The sequence below is a fragment of the Festucalex cinctus genome, chromosome 18 (assembly GCF_051991245.1).
Source record: "Festucalex cinctus isolate MCC-2025b chromosome 18, RoL_Fcin_1.0, whole genome shotgun sequence".
NCBI lineage: Eukaryota > Metazoa > Chordata > Actinopteri > Syngnathiformes > Syngnathidae > Festucalex > Festucalex cinctus.
This window is the reverse complement of record NC_135428.1, coordinates 8469707-8493035: the sequence shown is the minus strand read 5'-3', so window position 1 is coordinate 8493035 and position 23329 is coordinate 8469707. Positions and strand designations below refer to the sequence as shown.

Below are 23329 nucleotides of genomic sequence, written 5' to 3'. Positions count from 1 at the left end.
ATACAGTACATTCAACATTTAAAAAAAAAAATTGTGTTTCTGATTGTTAATTATAAATAATAATAATTTGAGAGTGATTTAAACTCAATATTTGACATATATATTTTGATGAATGAATAACCTAGCCACTACGTCCTTTAAAAACTCAAATATGGCTTCTGAGCAAAAAAGTTCGCCCGCTATTGTTCAAGGTGGTTGGACTAATTTCAGTGATTCCCAAACACTTTTATTTCGAAAGACGCGTTTTCTTTTTCCGTTTTGTCTTTCGCATTCCAGCCCTGCAGCGCCACCTGTAGGTTGACGTCATTCTCCCGTTCAGTTATTGAGGCGACTGGCGAGGTTAGTCTGTCTTGCAGCCAGTAAGATCAGTGGAGATTTGAAACCGAGTGGAGCCAGGTAGTTCGGGATCATTGAGCGTTCATGTGAAATGTGAAGAAATCGTTCTCAACGAGAAAGACGCTCGCGCTAGGAATGCTGAGTGTGCAATGGGACAAAGTCATGTGTTGTTGGCGCCGCTGTTTATCGCCATGAAGGCAGCAGCTTCATGTTACCGCGACTTGCTTTCGATTCCCTGCATGCTGCAGTCAGGGCCGTCCAAGTTAAACGGTGGGTTCATTTAAATCTTATCATTAATATCAAATTTGAGCTTCGTCTCTTCTTATGCACCATACGCACCTTACGCGCTGATGCACACTGTATTTTATTAGGACTAACAAGCTTGTTAGGATCCTTTAAAAGAACCACCATTCCTGTTGTTGATTTTTTCCCCCCCACCGTTTAACATATAATGGTCCGAAATTGCTGCAGGGCTAACTGTCTGATGCTTTTCACAGGTTGAAGGGTGCCTGCCTGACCTCTTCTGAGTCCCTCACATTTTCAGTAGACATGAGAGGCTGCACGAGATGGTGATGGAGCTCCAGGAGTTGGGCTGGCTGGTTCTTGTGGGGCTTTTCCTGGCCTCCTTACTCATCGTGCTGGTTTGGCTCTTCCAGTTCTCGTTGAGCCTTCTGCGGCAGTGGAGAACCAGGAAAGCGGCTGAGCAGCATCAGCATCAGCGGGGTCTCTCCCTGAGGCAGCATCCTCATCACGGCTTGGCCGCTGGTGTGTGGGACTTCCTGCTCAAGCTGCGCCCGGCTCGGGATGGAGGAGCCGTGTCCGAGGTCGGGCTTAAAGGCTTGTTGACCTCGCTTTTCTCCTTCAAGTCGTTCAGCGAGCAATGTCGCAGGAGCTGGGTCAAAGCTCTGAATGAGCAAGCTTGCAGGAATGGGGTGAGTGAGAATTATTTTCATCTCTATGTGAAGAGGTACACGAGGACTTAGTGAGCATGCTGGCAGTGTGTAGAAAAGCAGCGCAGGTGTGAATTTTGATGTGCTACGTGTGTGTAGAAGTGGGTGTTGGAGTGGGTAAGAGGATGGGGCGCACATCCTTGCATAACAGCTTTGAAGCATAAGAGCGTAGATGCAAGACCGGCCAGGATAATCGCAGTCGGAACGCCTACACCTTGTAAAAATAGCCTTCTTTTACCCCAGCCTGGTATGATCAAGTGGTGGGCGCTTCTCTTTAGAAATATGCCTAGCACAGAGTGATGTTCGTTTGTTTGACCCACTGCATAACCTTAAGAGTTTGCATTGAAGTTGCTTCATAAGTAAGACTTATTCATGCAAAAAGTTGAGGATATTCAGCTTCAGGGTGAAATTTCAGGATGAAAGTCAAATGTACAATCACCTCATGAATTTAATGTGAAGTCCTCTGAACTTTTCAACAAATGGACAATGTATTTTTTTACATGGTTTGCTGTTCTCAGGGAGAGACAAAGTACAGTTGGTTCTGTCTATCCAAAATGTTAGAGGTCAAAAGAAATTATTCTGTAAATGTTATTTTCACCAAAAGTCAGATATTCCATGTTTTGACAGTACTACTTTTACTTTTTTTAATTTATTAGTTTGATCAATATAATGCCATGGTTTCTTCTTAGATTCGGTCATGTTTGATTTTATTATAACTTGTCTTTGGGTGATTTTAGAGTATTCAATTAATTAAAAGAACAGACACATTTTAAAATGTGGGACGAAGTCAAGAGTCAACTCACACAAGCACTGGAAAACTTCACATTCTACAACAAGAACCTTTCAATTGTGAGGCCGACACGCTCACCACATGCTCCACCGTAACATTTCCCTGAAATTGAGTTGTTTAAATAAAAAGTGAACAATGTATGACGTCAATGTATGAATGTGAAATGGTCTGATATATACTTTATATTAAAATGGATATCTTGAATTTACTGTAACTATTTAAAAGCAAAACCTAGTTATTTAAAAAGGATGTTGAAACATTTCTTGACAATAATATGTGGCCTCACTGATCTAAACATGACATTCCGATTAATATTACATTTGTGGAATATGAGTTATGCAGCAAAATCCAGCCGTTTTTAGCCATCTCAGGCAACGACCAATCACAGCTCACCTGTTTTCTGAAGGTGAGCTGTGATTGGTTGTTACCTGAGACCTGAAGCAACTGCGATGTCATTTTCACTCGACAGCAAGTGGCAAAATGGCCACCTTCTGATATTGATAAAAACTGCTGGGTTTTATTCCACAAACACAATAATAAACACTATGTTGTCAATAATTATTATTTTTTTTGGGTGTTAACTTTTCTTTGAAAAGAATGTGGAATGCTGGCAAAGTTTAATATTTGAGCTTTTCATTTATTTGGCTCTCTCAAGCCATTTTATGATACAGTGCAAATGTCTTACCATTGTTTGATTTAGCAATTGAAATACGCTATCAACTCCACCAAAGACAAATTGTTAACAAAAGAGGGAAAATCAATCGTGGCACATTGTTTGTTAGTCCACCTGTTTGTTAGTTGTCAGGCTGCTCCCGTTCAGGATGAGAATGGTGGCACTGTTATGATTCTGGGAGATGAACTGCAGAAGCTCATCGTCCTGCTAGGAAACTCAATATTTGTTCCGAAAAAGGTCCTATTGACTGCGATGAATTAATTAAAACAGATCATTTTCCATGCAGAATGTAATTAATTGCAGAAACAAGCTGTTCTCTTCAGTGTGTCCACGTGATATCAGCTGACAATTTTTGAACTGAGACTGCCAGCCGAGGCACATTTAGTCGCTCATTAGTATTAAAACAGTTTTTGTCGTCGTGTCTGCACGCGCAAGCGAGCTGTTATTCTAGACGCGTCTGCAGCATATGCTAATCACTTGGCTGCAAATGATACTGGACCGTGACGCTGGCTGAGATTACAAAACACAATCTAATTTGATACACTCATGCATGCTTGTATGGTTGTCTGGGATGTTCTTTGCGTCCTTCTTTAACTTGAAAAACCTGCTGTGGGATATGAGCGGTACAAGAAAGTCACACCCCATTCTTGGCCCATCGAGCAGAATATGGCGTATGTTGTCGTGGCCACTAGCAAAACACAACCAACGATGGTCCCTGCACTTTCTCGTCTGCTTTGAATTTTGGCAATTGTGACTGCATCAGCAAAACAAGAGCCCCCTGGAGGCAGCGCCATGAGGATACCGCATGTGGGGATTAGCCTGTCAATCACTTTTCACATTAACCTTAGTACTTCTCCCGGATTCAAGCTCTGACAGAGGTCTTGAAATAATTGCATTAATGCTTAGAGGGGGAAGCACACGTTACTAAAAGAAACCAAAGGTGAGATCATCGACAAAAAGTATTGTCATCATTGTCAACAATTATGTCATGGCATTGCCATGATATTGATGCTGATTCCGAGAGAGTATCTCCACATTATATTATATAGTATAAAGTCATATTTTTTTTTAGTTTTTATGGAAATGAGTTTGATTGCAGAGGTCAGAAAGGAGATTTGCAAAGTGCGAAGCTAAGTGCTCCACTGTTGACAGTTTGCAGCTGGGTTCTTCACAGATTTCTAAATATGTCAAAGCCAATTACGCTGATAATGACGGCGAAGAAATCCTCCAGCCCCTTCTTCCGGGTCTTTTCGCCGGAATCCAGGAAGCGAGCCTCCATTGCAGCTGGTTAATTACTGTATGGCCATGCCAACAGGAAGATGTCCTCATGCTTCATCAAAGCAACTGTTACAGCATCCTGTACTGTAGCATCGACTGTGTGTTTGAGGGTTTATGAGATAAGAGTTTAAACACAAGACTCACTGTGTTTATTCCCCTGGAGCGTGAAGGAGTATCCTCAGAAAAAATAAAAAATAAAAAAAGCACTTCCATGTCTGTGGCATCCCATGATGCAGCATGTTTCATGAGTCACTTAGAAAATGTTTTGATTTATTTCCGTGGGAGATACTGGATACAGTCTTCTTCTGATAAAGGGTTCTGGCTGGATTGGTCGGAGACTTGTTGACCTTTTTTCCAGCGTTCAGCTCATTATAGCGTCATTAAATTGTGCATGTATCGTTGACATTGATGGCCTCTCACTGAATGGTATAGAAGATTTTGATCCATTTGTGATATGCAAATGTAAGTGGTAGAGGAAGAGTTGAAGGCTGCAGTTGATGTCCTTTTCCTTCAGTGCCTCCGTACTGCTGGTAGATGATTAATTCACTGTGATTATTCACAAGTAGTTTGATCTTAAACGACAGGGGACATTAAGCACTTAACGCCCATTCAGTATGATAACACAGGAAATGGACCTTTTACATACTTAGCACAGCAGGGAATCACTTATGCAAACCAAATCATGTTATGTGACTCTTTAAAGCAAACCCTGTGCGTTTATTGCAAAAGCTTGCATCAAAAGTGAGTCACTGACAACTAGAGTGGGCTAACGTGCGCCATTTTTGTCATTTTGCAGAGGAGTGACTTCAAGTTTTATGGTTGCAATACAATTTGGGGGATTTTGCTGCTAAATAAACTCAGATTCCACAAACACAATACAGAATATCGTGTTTAGACTAATGGGGCTGCATAGAACGTATTGTAAAGAAATATATTGGACATTGACTTCCCCTTTCAAAATGATAGAAATGTATTTAGCCTTCTCATTCTCATTAGCTCAATTGCCATTTGTCTTCACTTTTAATATGTTGAGAATGAGATATCGCCAATACTTTTTAGTTACCAACTCCCTTTACAAATATGTACAATAGTTGAACAAACTATATTTTTTTTCATTGACTTCTAATTTCAAAACTAGTTATCAATGTGTTGTACATATGCATATACTGTATGCATCTTTGGTTAAATCATAAGGACTCAGAGGAAATCCATTACTGAAAATGAATTTCACACCCGTTTTTTGTTTTTGTTTTTTATTTTATTTTATATATATGGTTTATTTAACTGGACTACTATTTTTTAACGAGTGATTCAGTTCCTTCCATTTTTTGTACTAATAAAAAAAAAAAAAAAAAAAAAACTAAAATGTTGCAAACTGTCACTGTTGTGGCCTCAATCTCTCAGTGAGAAACGAAAAGAAAAAGACATAAAAGGCAACTGAGGGTCAACACAACCTCCAGGCTGAGTGTATTCCTGGTTGACCCTCATGCTTTTCAGAAGTGTCCAGCCCGCAGGTCCGAAACAGAATGTTTCTGACAAACCTGAAGTGACACAGTAGTAGTCCTCAGGATATCCCACAAATAACCTCTGCGTGCAGTACATATGAACAGAGGTCACAAGGACAAAGCAGTGGATGTGCCGCCAGCTTTGGTCTGGTGATGACAAAATGAGGTCTGTTTCCCGTGTTGCGAGGGTGTACAACACTACGTTACACCAGTTGGCTATGCGAGACCCCGATGGGCTCGTTCAACACGCCATGTTTTCACCATGTTCTACAGTTCAGTTTAGTTCAGTTCACCACAGTTTGGTTTGGAACAGAAAACCCTGATCTGGCATGTGTTTGGAATCAGAGGGTGTGTGGGTGCAAGGCTAATGATAGTGTGTCACTTTATGAGAGTGACATGGTGTAACCTAGCAATACATTTGAAAAGGAGGAAAGCAGCACAGTCAACAAAAGTGCAGCAATGGAAGACATCCATCATTTTTGTGGTTTTCTTGGCATGTGGCTTTGTTTGAGAAGAAAAGCTACACTTTGTGTTTTTGTTGTTTTTTTGTTGTTTTTTTGTATGGAAGTCGTCAATCAAGGGCCTCAACATTTTAGGCCAGTGATTCCCAAGCACTGTGCTGCTGCACATACTGTAAGTGTGCCATGAGATATCTGTTTCCAAAAACTGTGGACCAATTTTATTTGGGGTGCCAACTGAGGCTTGGTTCGGAAAGGTGGGAGACTCAGTTTATTCCATCCAGATTAATGCTTGCAACAATAAAGATGTGAATTACAGGCACAAACATTTAACTGTTTTACATTATTTTGTCCTTAGTATTTGTTTAATTTTAAACACAGAGAATGGACAAAAAAAAAAAATCAGCCAATTCTGAGCAGATTCCTTTCGGGGAAATGTTTCAATGTGTATTTAAATGTGTTTTATGTTGTATGTTTAATCTGTAGAGAAAAAACTTGTGTAATCTTACTTTTCTTGCCAGTTGTAAAAGAGCTAATATCGGCCAATTAAATTGGCTAGCTACTTAGTCTGGCCCTACAGTGACCAACAGAGGTGCCTTATCTATAGTGCTTAGCATTGAGTCCAGCAGAGTAAAATCCTTCTCAAAAGGATGATTTTCATGCATTTCTCAGTGAACGCAAGGAAAGTTTTCAGAATTTTAGGAATATGTTAGAAAAATGCATTTTTGTGTATGTGTGATGACAAATCTTATTTACAATCACCATATTTGGGCGTACTGTACTTTTTTTTTTGGTCATATAGTAGGCTATGCAAAACAAAACATTGTCTAACAAAACACTCTTTCAATACTTAAGACCCTAGAGCCCAAGCATTAGTTTGCAGATAGGCTTCAAAAAGCTAAGTACTAGGCTACATGCACAATTTCTCAGTGTTTTTTCTTTTTTCTTTTTTTTCCTTTTTTTTTTCTTTTTTTTTTTGCCATCTTGCGTGAATAAGAAGAATTTTGACATTGTGCACATTTGTGCTAGATTGTTGTCATGTAAACATACCCTAAGGCTTGGGCTAGAGGTCAAGCAAGTAAATATGAGAAGACCATTCTGCCTTCCATGAGCAAATAAACCAATATAAAGGCCTTCTACTGACCCATCTTTCTAACAGCCATTGACTAATCCTGGCAACCCCCCCCCCCCCCTGTGTCTTAATTTGCTAATATCTCATGGGCTCACTTTGTCTTGTCTTACCATGATTAGCAGTGACGTTCAGGGGAATTTGCTCTCTATGTCATAATGATCTTAATTAGCCTCACTACAGACGCCAGTGCTCTTTGGCAGAGTGGTACACAAACTTTTTGTAACACACAATACAGTATGTGAGTGGGCACACAATCAGAACCCCTTTCTGGATGCCACGCAATCCGAGATACATCACTTTGTATTTGCTCCGCTCTTTGGATGCGATGAATGGTCGGCTGACTGAGCAGTTTTCGAGGCTTCGGCCAAGCAAAGTAAACATGGTTGTTTGTAGTGTGTAGTCATGTGACATCGTGTTGGTCCAGACCTACGTCAGCCTGCAGCATTGCACTTTGCCTCCTGCCTCTCTCGCACAGAAACACACATACGCCACAAACTATGTTATATCATCCTCCCGCTTCTGCCCCGCCTCCACTGTTCGGTTTGGAAGAGATGGACTTGTATCTAGAGAGGCATATGTTCTGACAATGGGGGGATTTGCTTCCTAGCTCACATTTGCATCTCCTGAGCCAGACAACGAGGTTCACTACAACAGATCCTTTGGCATTCACACGTAATCACAAACACATGCAGGTGTTAGCACAGTTCTGGTGATGCCATGTTTGATTTTGGATCAGTGTTAGGCGGTGGCGAGTGGCGCATTTGATACCTGGGCAGTCAGCAGGGATTTACCCAACTTAATCCCTTAGTCACATTGCATTTATAAGAACGATCAATACTATAAAAAATCAGAATGTTATGTTATGCGTTTGCTGCAATAAATTTTGGAAAATACTGACATCATCGAAACCCTGTGCTCTCTTAAATTTTAAATTTCTCCTAAATCTCCTAAATTTCTCCTAAAATTTAGCCCTGCGATTGGCTAGCAACCAGTCCAGGGTGTCCCCCGCCTACTGCCCAGAGCCAGCTAAGATAGGCGCCAGCACCCCCCGCGACCCTTGTGAGGAATAAGCGGTCAAGAAAATGGATGGATGGATGGATGGATCTACTGAATTTAATCTAAATCTGTGATTGTAAAAAGTAATTACATAGATACATTCTAATTAACTAATTTTGAATACTTCAGCTATTTCAGTGAAGGTAACTCAAATGGAACGCAGAAAGCATTAAAGTGGAAGTCAACCCAAAAATTGTCATTATATGTTCTATGCGCCCCTTAACACAGCATTCTAATTGATATTGCATTTGTGGAATATGAATTAAGCAGCAAAATCCATCCGTTTTGATTCATCTTAGAGGGCGGCCATTTTGCCACTTTCTGCCAACTGAAAACGTCATCACAGGTTAATGACCAATCACAGCTCATGTTTTCTGAATTTGGTCATGTGACATTTGCTAGCTGAGCTGTAATTGGTCATTATCTGAACCCTGAGCAACTGTGATGTGATGTAATTTTCAGTTGACATCAAGTAGCAAAATGGCCACCCCCAGAGATGGATAAAAGCAGCTAAATTTGCTGCTTAATTTCAGTTCCACGAACACAACATCATTTAGAATATCATGTTTAGGCTAGTGGGGATGCATAGAACATAATGGAAAAACTCATTTTTTTGGCTTGGCTTCCATTTTAATTCAAATTATACTTTGAAGTCACTACCAAGTAATATATAACATACAGTGCAGTGAAATTAGATCTCCTATGAACTTGAACATGCTCCCTACCAGCCGTCGGTCAAACATATGTTGCCGTTTGCATGCCAGCATCCTCGGGCACCGGCCGACCATCATTTTGACTGAACAAATGCAACGCTTCACGGTTGTCTTGTCCATGTCGTGAGCAGTGACTGCAATAACTTCTTGGTTTTCTGGCAACAGCATTAGACTACCAAATGGGGTAAATACTTAAAAACGGTGAACCCTTGGCTTGAGAAAACATGACTTTTAGGTAATAGTTACATAGTGCTTTAGCCATGAAATGAGATCAGAGCAGTGTTACATGCCTGACACCATCCGTGCTTAAAATTCATAAATTGCCCTAGTTAGTTGGTGTCCTCGTGATACAGAAGAAGTTTCATTAGCCGGCTGGGGAAAAAAAAACACCCTCCTTAAGGACTCTGACTAATTGCTCGCTAGCTGCATGCAAGTCTGTACCACTGCAATCTACAATCTTTTATGTCATCCCCAAGTGTCTTGCCTCTTCATGTTCATGTCCACTTGCCTAATATTTAGTACGTTTGTTCTCTGCCTCCCTCTGTCTCTCACAGAGCTCCATCCAAATCACTTTTGACAGCAGTGTCCAGTTTATTGCTGCCCCTGCAATTGAGAGTGTGACCTGCACGGACCAATCGACACACAAAACGGTGGGTAACCAACCTAAAAAAAAAAATAAAATCTTAAATATAATTTCAAACAATTGCTATGTCATTGATAACCGCATGTAATATTGTCTGCATAAGTGCAAAGAACTAATTAGCTAATTTATACTACTAATACTACTAATGCTACTAATTTCAGTAGACTTGTTGGCGTTACTCCACAACTACTCCTTGTCAGAAGAACAATCCTTTATTGTCTCACATACGCATGCAACACAAATGCAAGAACACATCACACGTAGGGAGTAGGTGTTTGTTTATGTAGCATAGCATAGTGTAGTGAATTTTGATTGAGAAGAGCATCCTTGACTGTGTGTGCAAATCTCTGACGACACCTTTTCTTACATGATAGGTTTTACATTGTAAATGTCGGGTGGACACAGTGGCATTTCCTGTGACGGTTACTCAGCAGTCCCCCGCTGCCGTTGCCATGGACACCTATCAGATTACCATCGCACCTACAGTGGCAAAGGTACAGAGGCACACCACCTGGTTTCCTTTAGTTTGCTCGACTCTTTTACAAGCCAGCACGCGAGAACATTTGCATTGCTAGTCAAATATCTACTTGAACGAAAAGGAGATGTTACCGACCTACCATCACTGCTGTTTATTATTGTGAACTATGGAACACTATTATAGGCTACATGATTCAACAACTGAAATGAATGAGTAACTCTCCAACAGTTATTATTGTTGTAATGACAAAATTGTGGATCTACTGTACTGTATTGAATGAAGTCTCCAATGTAGTATATTTTCTACCTTAACACCATTTTATATACTGTATTATGTCAGAAAGAAACTTAATTTCACTTGTACTGCATTTAATGGAAATGAAATGTCATCTTGATGCAACAGTTGCTCATATCTGCCTCCTAAAAAGTGTCAAATTCCATCATCAGGTGGTTGTATGTCTGGAGGATGTGGAGAACGAAGGACTCTTGGTGTCCTGGACTCTTTCCAAGCAACCGTCATTGAAACTGACTGCGTCGCCATGCAAACTGCCAACACATGTGAGAAGATTCTACATTAGCATATTATTATTTTTTTAGTTTCTGAACTTATAATATGAAGGAGTAATTTTCTGTTGGGCTTTGGAAGGAAGTAGCAAGATGTGTAGTCAATAAGATAATAATAATAATAATACAGTCCCACTAGTCTAAACATGGTATTCTGATTAAAGAGAGACTTCACTTATTTAGCCCATTATAGCAATAAAAAGTTAATATTTTGTCTATAATAAATTTGATACTTTCATTATTTTTCACGTACAATTAGTACCTTTAAAAATACATTTTGCAACTTGCAGTCGACTGAAAATGACATCACAAGGGCTCAGATAATCAATCACAGCTGACCTGTTTTCTAGGTTTGTTCATGTGACATTCACAAGCTGAAATGTAAATGAAAAATAATGAAAATGTCAAATTTATTATAGGCAAAATATTAATGTTTGACTTCCAAAAATGGCTAAGTAAAGTATCCCTTTTATATTGCATTTGTGGAATATGAGTTAAGCAGCAAAATCCTCCCGGCAGCCATTTTGTCACTTGCTGTTGACTGAAAATACTCAGGGCTCAGGTAACGACCAATCGCGGCTCATCTCTTTTCTGAGTCTGGTCATGTGACATTCTCAAGCTGAGCTGTGATTGGTCGTTTGAGCCTTGATCAATTGTGATGTCATTTTCAGTTGCAGCAAGTGGCAGGCAAAATGGCCGCCCCCTGAGATGGATAAAAATGGGGGGATTTTGCCCCTTAATTCATGTTCCACAAACACAATATTCAGAATAAGAATGCTGTGTTTAGAGTAGTGGGGGTGCATACAACATATATTATTGTAAATAAAACTTTGGGGTTGACTTTAATGGATGTACCATATTTTTTTTCTACTGGTATCTCGATTGTGTCTTAATTGTCTCATTAATTGCTGGTTGTTTTTAGGGCACGGATGACAAGGGAGACTTGGATGTGATCAAGAGCCTTATAGAGGACACTCTGTTCAGCTCTCATCCAGCCATGATCCTCAACCTCAGGACTTGTACAACTAGTTCTCCAGTAAGTTTTCTTTTGCGGTAAGAATGTAATATTCATCAGTCTAAGGGTTCATGAGGTTCATTGAAGACCTGTGAGTCGGAATAAATGTATCCACCAAGAGATGACAAGCAATGGATGTATTTCACGCTTTTACACTCATTTTCTGCTCACAGGTCCCCGTGGAGCACCTATCAGTAGGATTAAAGCCTGTACCCCAGAGTGTCTTTGTGCAGCGACTACTTCTACGGCAGCTCAGGGTGACCTTAAGTAAAGGTCAGATGCATTCTCTCGATGGCTTTGGATCCTTTTTGTCTAGCGTGCCGCTGAATCCCCGGTGCCTCACTGAGCTGCTTTGTCTTTGCAGGCCAGTGGTGTAGCTCAGAAGAGCTTTGCTGCGTCCTCAGCCTGAATCAACCCTCCTCAGAAAGGACAACCTGCTTTCTGCCTGTGCCCCACAACCCAAAGACCCCAATGGAATGGAGAGAAGAAATTACCCTGTGAGACGGCATCTGTGACGCCACATTAATATGCCAGGACTGTTCATACCTGGCAACATTTAAAAGAAATGAATGTGTTGGTTTTGTTTTACATTGCAAAGTGGGATTTCTTCCAGGATGACTCTAACACAGCTGTGCCCTTTTTGTTGAAGGGAGCTGAGCCCAAAAACCAAAGAGCTGAGAGTGAGACTTCTGGAGCGGAATGGCAGAAGCGAGCGTAAGGCATATCACAGGCTGGGATCCTGTCCAGAAATATATTTACCTGAAATGCTCAGAGTAGACCACGACAGGATTGATACATTGATCTAATTTTTATTCACTTTTATGAGATACAGTATATATTGTAAAATATTCATATTACGAGTACAGTTATTTTCCTTTCTTTTTTTTTCTTCTTTTTTTTAAATACAGTAGTAATGTTCAAATGTTGGTCACAGCTGGAACAATTGGGTCAATTTGACCTCATTTTAATTTTTGTGTGCAAAACAAAATCAATTATTTTGGTGTGGTTTTGTATTTTTGGTGGAAAAAAAAATGTTGGATTGAATTGACCCAAGCATTAGTTGACCTTTTTTGACACATAATTGAGTTATTGTTGTCATAGAGTTTCTTTTTTCCCCATTTTTTTTTGTACAAAAGTACTTCTTTAATACATTAAAAAATAATATACAAATTAGGGGCAGTTTTATAGCTTGGGTCATTTTTGACACATAATTGGGGTACTTTTTGTCTTCTTTTTTTCTTCCCCTGCAAAACAGTCAAATTTTTCGGTTGTTTTGTAATGTTTTGTCAGGGAAAAAAAAAGAAAACAGTCAGCTCCAGTTTTTGACACATCGTTGAGGGTTTATTATTATTATTATTATTTTTTTTTTCTTTTTTGGTGCGACACTATCAAATTTTTAGCGTTATTTAGTATTACGTGTTTGAAAAAAAAAAAAAATATATATATATATATATATACATTTATTTTTGACACAGGTCTTGTTGTTGTTGTGCAAAACTACCCATTTTTTTTAGATTGTTTTGTGCAAAAAAAGGAGAAAGAACAGAAAATGTCATCGGGTCATCGTGGTCGGTCCCTTTTCGACACATAATTAGGTCATTTTTGACCCAACTGTTTTCACAGTGCATAATGGTGGAATTTATATATATATTATTTGAGGTAGCACTTTTGTAAGAAGTTTAACAACCACTGTGTTAGTAAATAAGGACAAAATCAGTGCCTTTTGGAGCTTACTGTGTTTTTTGTTCATTTCTCTTTTGGCCTGTTAGAATTCCTTCCAGGGCATGCCTCCTTTGCATTGGACCTCCAGTCCAAAGTTCCTACCTCTGTCGTACTCACAATAAACCCAGGCCACACCTTGGAGCCTATCGCCACCATCACAGCAGAAGTGAGTGACAAGCTGTTAAATGCACGACAACTATTACAAAGACATGGAATGATTGAGCATTTCTTTTACAAGTGTTGCAAAAGAAGCTGATAGAGAGCTCGTTGTTGCCTTTTCATCAGTCTACTTGTGATTTTACATCTGGCTGAATGTGAGATAACATTTCTCACACTCTTTACAAAGGTTTCCCTGCAGATTCCTTTTGTCTGTTCTCTTCTCAGTGCACACAATTGCTCAATGAGATGTGCAAAGCTTGTGAAGTGTGGTGGATTTGCTGCAATGCTGTTTTTTTTTTTTTTTTTTAATCCACTCAGCTGCTCTATGTGGAAACTGAGGAACTCCGGGCACCACTGCGTTCCTCACTCACCCCCACCAAAAAGGTCGATGTGGACCGAACCATCATGCCGGACGGAACCATCGTTACCACTGTAACGACGGTGCAGTCCAGACTGAAAATGGAGCGCAGTCCAGGTACATTTGAAGCATGAATCACTGTGTTAGTGAACAACATATACCGTATTTTCACGACTATAAAGGCGCACCTAAAAGCCTTCAATTTTTTCAAAAGCTGACCATGCGCCTTATATATGGATCAATATTGAGCCGCAACAGGTCCGCTGTCAAGACGCTATCGGTGACCCTGCACGATCGGTGACGCGCATGCGCAGAAGATCCCGCCATCTTGGATCGCTAGCTAATACTAATACTTTAGCTCAGAGAAATAATAAAACGGCTGTTTATTCATTTTGGGAGTGAATGGGGTTGTCAGAAAGCTGGTTTGTAATCTATTAATAAAGTTTGACTGACCTATCTGACTGTTTTGTTGACATTCCCTTTAGCGCAGCACCATCTAATGGATGCATAACGTAGCCCCAGCCTCTACTGTAGCGCCTTATATATGGAAAAAGTTTTAAAATATGTAATTCAATGAAGGTGCGCCTTATAGTGCGGAAAATACAGTAACTGTAATTGATATTCTATAGGTGATTCTCCTTTGCGTTCCCCGTCCAAAGTTGAGGTGACAGAGAAGAGGCCCACCATTCTCTCTGACGGAAGAGGGACCCCCAGCCCTGATCCCAGCAGTGAGTTCGAAACCATAAGGAAGAACTTGAGGGGGGAAAAAATGCTGATTTATATTTGTGCTTTTAGGGAGCAGCCGCTTGTCTAATGGCTTGGATCCTGTTGCAGAAACAGCCATTCGTCAGCTGACGGAGTCCAACTCCAAAATGGCTCGAAAGACACCGACAAAGAGAAGCACACTGATCATCTCAGGCGTGTCACAGGTCAGAGAATTTGAGTTGTCATTATGGATAAATATACTGTAGTAACATGCATATCAAAATCGACTTTTAACAAAGACAAAATTAAGTTCCGTATACCTAAATGTAAGCAGCAGTGTCAGCTACCACACACTAGACCCCCCCTCATAGCACATTCAGATCACATTACGGCAGTCTTCTGACCTGATTTCTGAGCGAAAGAGAAATGCTTCCACTTCAAGAGGCTGCAGTGGCAACCTGACACATCTCATGACATATTTGAAGACAGATTATGACAGTAGAACCGAGTGCAGCTATTTAAAAATATATATATTGTAGACATATATTTTTGGTTTTCAAGCTGTTATGTTCGGCATTTTAGTAATGCAGTATGAGAGGTCCGTTTGCCTTTTAATGCCATAACAGATTTACTGTCTGCTATAGCGCTTCTGTTTGTATTGAGCGCCACCGAACAGGACATGATTTAAGAGGAGGCAAACAGCGAGAAGGGAGAACAAAGCAGAAAAAGACAATTACAGTAGGCAGCCAAAAACGCAACAACAACCACAACATCAGTAACATCCTCCATAATATGACATCAGAATCACAAGCTTTATTTAATGTGTAAAAATACATCCTCTCATTAGTGCAGATAAAAAAGAGCAAGATTGCCTTGCTAGGAAAAAATTAGAAGGAAAAAAAATATGGAAACAGAAGCACAGAAGTCGCATACAGTATATAGTGGAGCACAATCAAAAACTGTGGGGAAGGAAGACAACATCTCTCCATACAAAGTCCATTATGTTTTTATCTAGATAGCATTGGAGGTTGTGAGCAAAGGTGAACCTCAATTTACTATTTTCTCTAAAGTGGCACTGCTTTAAAAAGCTACATAAATGTGTTTATACGTTTGACTGCGAATGGAAAACCTGCAGTGTTGAGGTGAGGTGACCTCACTGCTCTGTTATTTATAATTAACTTGACTATTTATTTATTTATTTTTTTTAGGGGGAAGTCCTCACTAGTCTAAATACGGTATTCTGAGTTAAACAGCAAAATCCAGCCATTTTTATCCATCTCAGGGTGCGGCCATTTTTCCACTTGCTGTCGACTGAAGATGACATCACAGTTGCTCAAGTCTCAGGTGACAATCAATCACAGCAAAGCTTCAGAAAACAGATGAACTGTGATTGGCTGTTGCCTGAGCCCTGAGCATCATCGATGTCATCTTCAGTCGACAGCAAGTGGCAAAATGAGATGAGATGGCTAAAAATGACTGGATTTTGCTTCATAACTCATATTCCACAAATGTAATATTAATCATAATGTCATCTTTAGTCTAGTGAGGTCACATCTAGCACATTCTCACCAAGAAATGTTTACGGTTGACACTTTTTGGGGGGCACGAATGGCTATATCAATAAAAATAACAGCGTGTTAATATTTACATGCTGATCACATGAGAGGGAAACATGAAATTGATTCCTTATACTTCTCAGGTTCCTCTTTCTAATGACGACTGCACACTGTCAAGTGGCTACGCAGCAGCAATGGATGCGGCCATGCAAAGCAACCATTTCGGGGCAGGACACCACCAAGAGCCGGGTGAAACCACACCTTCCGATGTGTCAGAGCGCCCGTCTGTAGATGATGTGGAATCAGACACTGGCTCCACCGGGGCTTTGGAAACACGCAGTCTCAAGGACCATAAAGGTGACACTGTTGTACACTTTATTTCAAATTATGCCATAATTACACCATAATAATAAAAGTTGTCTGGTTTTACTGCGTGTGTCTTTGTAACACGATCATATTTTATTTTAAAAATACTTACTAATTCATGAGGTATTTTGCTGCCACCTGTTGGCAGAGTTTAAAAAAGCAGACACAGTGGCATTACAGTTCTGAGGTTAGGGGTTCGATCGAACCTTAGCTAGTAAAAAAAATGAATGTGTGGATATTTAATGCAACATCTCTACATCCTACAGTGGGATTTCTGCAGAGCGGATCAAAGCTGTTGTTCCGCAGAAGACATCGTTCAAAGGAGCCCTGCCTCAGCCAGTCCCACGAAGACATCTCCAAAATGGGCAATAACTTCACTGCGGCAGCAGACAGCGGTCGAAAGAAGTCCGGTAGCTTCTCACGACGCCTCATCAAGCGCTTCTCTTTTCGCTCATCAGGGAAATGGAAAGGCAAAGCCACGAGCAGCAACGGTGGAGCCAGCTCAGCCAATAACTGATCATTTTTGCTGTCGTGACAAGTCAGCAGTGTGAGCACAAGACTATTTATTCCATCCCAGTCTGATGTCCCTTGGATGGAGGACACCTCTGGGAGTGCTTTTTGGGAGAGGAGAAATATTGCTGCTTCAGGACAAAAGTGGTCCCTTATCAAATCACTGAAATAAGATGAAGTCTATTACGTTTTTGCAGGATGGGACAACTAAACAGTTGGAATGAGTTCTGTTTATTTTGGATTGATGTTGGGAGTTCTTGAAATGATGTAAGGATGCCAGTCGAATGGCATTGGTGCACTTTGAAATTTACATTTTTTACATTCTACATAACACATAGACTATCTATGAAGGTAATTTATGATTATGTGATGTGCTATTTATTTTATCCATACCATGGGTTGTTTTAGTTGTGTAATACTGTAAAATAGAGAAATTGCTGTGATCTTTTTTCAATGCAAATCAAGTTAAATTCCATGCTAATGTAGTCATAATTTTTCTTCCACATTGTTCAATGTAGGTTTTAAAATAAGCAGGAAATTGTCATATATTGTACTTTCTTCACAAAGTAATTGCTCTTAAATTATTTTCAGTTTACCCGGGTGATTCCTCAAGAGGAAAGTAAGCAGTCTTATATCATCTATGATTGGTACATGTTAAAAAGAAAATAGGGGGAAAAAAAAAAAAAGATTTAAAAAAAAAAATGTACTATTATCAGGAATATTTTTCACTAAGAATAAAATTGCTATTCCAGTACTGTGACTGAACAACTGCAGACATGTGGACAGTGGTGAGATGTGTACAATGTGCTTTATGAAAATAGGATAAATTCTTAATTGCTGTTTAAATAGAAGTACAAAGACAAATTGCCTGACTGGAATGCGAAACCCAAAATGGCGGCTGCAACATGTGGCAGGTGTGATTTCTGATGTTATTTTGATATGTTTAATTTATTTCAAATAAATTATTTAAAAACTTATATGTATTCGCCTTTTCCATTCTCATAGTCTCCCATTAGTTTATCTTAGTTCACACCCACTTAAGGGTTTACTCTATAATTTTGTTTTTGCGCTTCCTTTTTGCGGTTGAATATTATTCTCTTATGTTATAGTTCATATAGCCTTTATTTTTTGACCTATGAAAAGTATAATTGTTTTTCCTCTAAAACTCAGACTATGCTTTTTGTTACTTCTATGAAATGTTTATCCTAAACAATTTATTTTCTGCATAAGTATTACAGTTACATAATTTTTCCACATCATTTCTCTTTTTTTGACACTTGATCAACAAATTCACATTTCTCACTACTATTGCTTTTGAAATTAATCCAAGCTATCCACGTATTTCAATATCACTATCATTCCTTCATGTTTTGTTTATCTTTCTGTAATTCAGTAGCATTTACAATCATTCCTCCATTTTCCTTCTCTTATTTGAGATTGCGTTGAGTGAGTCCAGTTTGTTTTACGACCCCATTCGGTTCCTTCTTGGCGCCAAAATTTTGAAACGCGAGGGAACAACCACAATTGGCTACAAATGCCACGACGAAACTCAAGAGCCAATCGCCTTTCTGTCTTATGTGATTGGCTAGGCATCTAATAAAAACCACCAATCGCTGCGGACGTCCTTTATTCTTTCAGTGCACCAAGCCAACCACACGATACGCTATCGTCATAGAAGCAAATCACGTAAAAGGGCGTGACATCACCGGCCTTTTATATCCGGGTAAAGGCAAGGCTTCATTCTACTGAACTACAATTGTTGAGAAGAAATCAGCACGTGAAGTTCTACAATGTCTGGAAGAGGTAAAACCGGCAAGGCCCGTGCAAAGGCCAGGACCCGCAGCAACCGGGCAGGTCTCCAGTTCCCGGTCGGTCGAGTCCACCGTCTTCTCCGTAAAGGTAATTATGCAGAGCGTGTTGGTGCCGGAGCTCCAGTCTACCTAGCCGCTGTGCTGGAATATCTCACCGCTGAGATCCTCGAGCTGGCTGGTAACGCCGCCCGGGACAACAAGAAGACACGAATCATCCCTCGCCATCTCCAGCTGGCGGTGCGTAACGATGAAGAACTGAACAAACTTCTCGGCGGCGTCACCATCGCCCAGGGCGGTGTCCTGCCCAACATCCAGGCCGTCCTGCTGCCGAAGAAGACCGGGCAGTCTGCTCCGAGCTCCGGCAAGGCTGGAAAGAAGGCTTCCTCGCAGTCTCAAGAGTATTAACCACGTGGCTAGTAACTTTTACCCCAACGGCCCTTTTAAGGGCCACCCACACTGCATCTAAAGAGCAAATGTCCTTTGTGTTGCTTTTGTCACTTTTTAATAAATTCATTTGCTGAAGTTAAACGTCGTGAGTGGCTATGATGCTGTCGGCGAACCGATACCTTTTAGCATATCCGGGTAAACTGGCGATTAAGTTTGCTGGCCACGAGGCAGTTTTCAACGTTATCGTAGTTCTCACTTACACGAAGATAACAGAAGTCAATTTCGGCCAAAATTGAGGTTTGTAGCTAGTTTGCTACGTCTTTGAGAAACCGAGGCCTGGTCACGTGTATCCTTTTAAGCTAGCTGCATCTTCGATGTCTTACACTTGTGATTTAATGACAAAATGCTACTTCTTGCTGGAAATGATGAAAGCCATCCGAAAACTTCTTACAATGTTAGGCAACCCCACCACTATTAGCACTGTTATAATTATCTGATTTGTTTGTGGCGTGAGTTCAGCAAAATGTCAGGGGGTGGCCATTTTGTCATATACCGTCGACTGAAAATGACATCACAGTTGTTCAGGGCTTAGACCAATCATGGTTTTCCTGTTTCCTGAAGCTGAGTAGTGATTGGCTGTTGCCTGAGCCTGAACAACAGTGTCATTTCCAGGCTAGTATATGCCTGCTAGACTTTTTGTGTGTGTGTGTGTGTGTGTGTGTGTAACACGGTATGAACCTCACTATGAGTCTGACTTAAAAACAAAACAAAAAAAAAGCATGAATACAGTGAATTGATTTAGACACTGCATCTTCATTGCAGCTACCCGGTACAAATGCTAATCACTTGATCAAATGCTACAGGTAAGGTTGACTATACTAGGGTCACTTAAATTGAAATTGTCACTGTGAAATTAAATGCACCGTTAATTTTGCTGGCTTGCAAGCACAATTTTTGGAAACAAGCGCTTCATGGTGGCAGTGGTCTAATCACAATTCAGGCATTTTACCGGAGTAAACAATGCTTCAAAAAAATAGTCTTCAATACGTTAAATGCCACTCCCAGCTGAGTTTACTTTCGTATGTTTACAGTCAAAACTTGCAAGAATTCTCACTAGCGAACATGAAGATTCCTGCAGTTTGAGTATCTAATAGTTGTTAATTTGAGTCTGTATGTCCATACTTCCCCATGGTGGCACACTCCAAAGAAAGTAATACAGTACTGTAATGACGTTTCCATTTAATAAGGGTTGTAGTACGCCGACTCTTCCACTAGATGATGTTGTAGAGTAGGTTTTAACAAAAGCTGTGTTGTCCACATTTAGTAGGGGAAATATTTTGCCCCTTCTGTCTATTGAAACTATTGCCACATTTGTCACCTTTAATTAAACAGAATCTCTCAAGTTTGTGATTTAACTATACAATATTCATTTTTAGGTGGTTATTTTATTTAATAAGGAAAACGGTGACATTTATTTAAAAAAAAAAAAAAAAAAAAAAAGGCAATGTATTAGTAAAATAATGGAAAAAAAATTCCAGCACATTTTAAATTTTCTTTCCTCAACTTCAAGCGACCCGGCCCTTCTGACCCGTCCCAAATGTTTTGCCCACCGATGTCTTCGAGACTTCCAATGTACATTAGTGTAAATATAAGAGTTTGAATATTTGCAAGATGTAAATTTGAAGTTCTACCCAAAACATCTCAAATGTAATGTGGAAACAAGTTATGTCATGAGACAGCGGGAAGAGGAAAAAAAAATAGAGTAATGGCCATGATTGATCACCGTGTGTAATGCAGATGCTGCATTCCCCCGAATGTCTTTTCCAATGCGTGTTGCTATTGCAGACGTTCCTGACATCTCTGTTTTATTAACAGCAAAAGCAGCCTGACACGCTCACCGAGAGAGCACAGGACAGCCTGAACCAATTACTCTGGTCTTGACAACGTGTCCATGAATGCAAACTGCCAAGCTAAAAATTCCAGCCGGGGAGGAAATTTCAAAATATCCTTTGGCTGTGATGTCTGCAATTTCCAGCTGTGCACTTTTCAACTGTGACAAAGCAAAAGTCTGGGTTGGAACGCGAGTGCCTGCTTCACATATGTGTCCTTCAACTTTTTATCCAAATAGGTTAAAAGTTGCAAAATGTGATAAAAGTCATTGAATCTAGTAGTTCTTGAGCATAGAGCCACATGAGGAGAACGTGGGTTGGATATAACAATAGCATAAATGATAGGTGAGGTGAGCGAGGGCTTGGAAAGAGGGACGGGCCTGGCAGCAAGACGTGTGTGGATTCACTAAGCGGAACACAACATATTTTCCTCCTCTGGAAGTGAGGGAGACGACTTGTAAGGATTTGAGCGGCTGTCTCGTCTTGTTTGTTCATCATCTGAATCGCTTCACAGGCAACAGGATGCTGCTCCCAGCCAGATCGGGTAATGAGACGTTGAAATATTTGTTTGCTGGCGTATGGCAGAGTTTGCATGTGGGAGAAAGATGAGATACATTTACAATGGGGCTATTGTTTCAGCATGATATTATGCTCATGGTTTTCATCCAATCATGACCCAGTTATGTTCTATTTACTATGTGAGAAGTTTATGCATTGTTTCTTTCTTTTTTTTTGTTTTTTGTTTTTTGCAGGTGCTTTGCCAACTTAATGTTCAATTGGAGCAGGTGGAATCACCTCATTTCATAGAATGAGATCCTGAGCTGGAAGCACCATGAATGGACGCTTTTGTTTTGAGGTGCATGCGTGCCTGAGTGAGTACAGTAAATGTATACTAAAAACTAAAAAAAATGTACTGTGAATATTGAGCTGGTAATATTGTGAATGTCAGCACATAGAGGTGCATTTTCATCTTTTAGCATTGCTGACAGAGTGGAAGATGACAGGATGGACATTTTTTGCTAATGTTACATTTTATAAGCACATGGTACACTTTAGTTTCGCAACAAGATTTACAGTAGTTAGCAAGTTGACGATGTAGTTTAGCAAACGTGGAATTTTTGGTGGGGGGGGGAATCATTCGATCTTCCAGTATGACAGAGCAGACATGTTCTGCTTGATATACAGTATAACTACACGTGCAATATTATTGCACAAAAGAGCAAAAATAGTGTAATACTCAAATTACAATACAAATTGTTTCATCGTTCCTCCAACAAAATGCTGTTTGTAATGCCGCTAAAAACATCAAAGGTTTCTTAAAGAGACAGTTACCAATAGGGGTGTTAAAAAAAATCGATTCGGCGATATATCGCGATACTACATCGCGCGATTCTCGAATCGATTCAATAATCGGCAGAATCGATTTTTTTTTTTTTTTTTTTTTTAGGATTCACACCTTGAGCATGGAAGAATGTTATATGAACGGCACATTAAGCCTTAATATTTTTTATTTTAATGCTGTTCAAACATGAAACAGATTACAACCTCTATAAGACTGAAATTTCAGATAAATAAATAATACATTTTCATATAAATCTTACACTCTACAAGCTTACTGATTAGTATTTTCTAAATATGAATGAAAAAAAATCGCAACAATCGACTTATAAATTCGTATCGGGATTAATCGGTATCGAATCGTGACCATTCGTATCGGGATTAATCGGTATCGAATCGAATCGTGACCTGTGAATCGTGATACGAATCGAATCGTCAGGTACTAGGCAATTCACACCCCTAGTTACCAAATAATGACAGGGGGGGCAGCCATTTCAGGGACACATGCACATTTATCATTGTGATAACAAAAATAGAAAATACATGATCAAAATTACTTATTTTATCAAATAACATGTTAATATGGACCATAAAACAAACAAACAAAAAACAACTTATTACACACAATGTAGCAATTTTCAGTCTCTCTACAAGGTGATCAGTAAGTGGCGCACGTGTATGAAGCTGTCAGTACCACCCTCATAGTAACGCGCACGTGCGGATGCTGCCATAAAAGCCAACACTTTGCCATCTGTTCTAGTCTCTTCTTCCACCTTTCTGCGGTCATTCATGCAGACATCCTGCACACATCTGCTCTCCTGCTCAATGAGGAGTCAGTTTATGACGGCAGGTCACGCGAAGAAAATTCATTCCTCAGAAACCTCACAAACCACTGTAACCAGTAGGTACACACAGTAGTCTAGTTCAAATTTCGAAGC

At 40.0% G+C, this 23329-nt stretch overlaps 2 protein-coding genes across 4 annotated transcripts; both read left to right on the top strand.

The window, feature by feature from the left end:
* The first annotated feature begins 316 nt into the window (after positions 1-316).
* On the top strand, positions 317-17943 carry c2cd2l (c2cd2 like). Of its 3 annotated transcripts, none has more exons than XM_077505497.1 (15): positions 317-606; positions 884-1268; positions 9446-9541; positions 9909-10028; positions 10459-10569; positions 11498-11611; positions 11764-11863; positions 11955-12087; positions 12240-12304; positions 13360-13478; positions 13790-13946; positions 14459-14557; positions 14625-14758; positions 16234-16447; positions 16723-17943. In XM_077505497.1, exons 1-15 carry the CDS (start codon positions 545-547, stop codon positions 16971-16973), a joined length of 2160 nt encoding a protein of 719 aa, XP_077361623.1. In that variant the 5' UTR covers positions 317-544; the 3' UTR covers positions 16974-17943. The 3 variants fall into 3 exon arrangements, with proteins under 3 accessions (XP_077361623.1, XP_077361622.1, XP_077361621.1); XM_077505496.1 differs by having other exon boundaries at positions 834-1268; positions 14489-14557; XM_077505495.1 differs by having other exon boundaries at positions 834-1268.
* Positions 17944-18618: 675 nt separating this feature from the next.
* On the top strand, positions 18619-19305 carry h2ax (H2A.X variant histone). The gene has a single exon (XM_077504445.1). It carries the CDS (start codon positions 18757-18759, stop codon positions 19180-19182), a length of 426 nt encoding a protein of 141 aa, XP_077360571.1. The 5' UTR covers positions 18619-18756; the 3' UTR covers positions 19183-19305.
* Positions 19306-23329: the final 4024 nt, after the last annotated feature.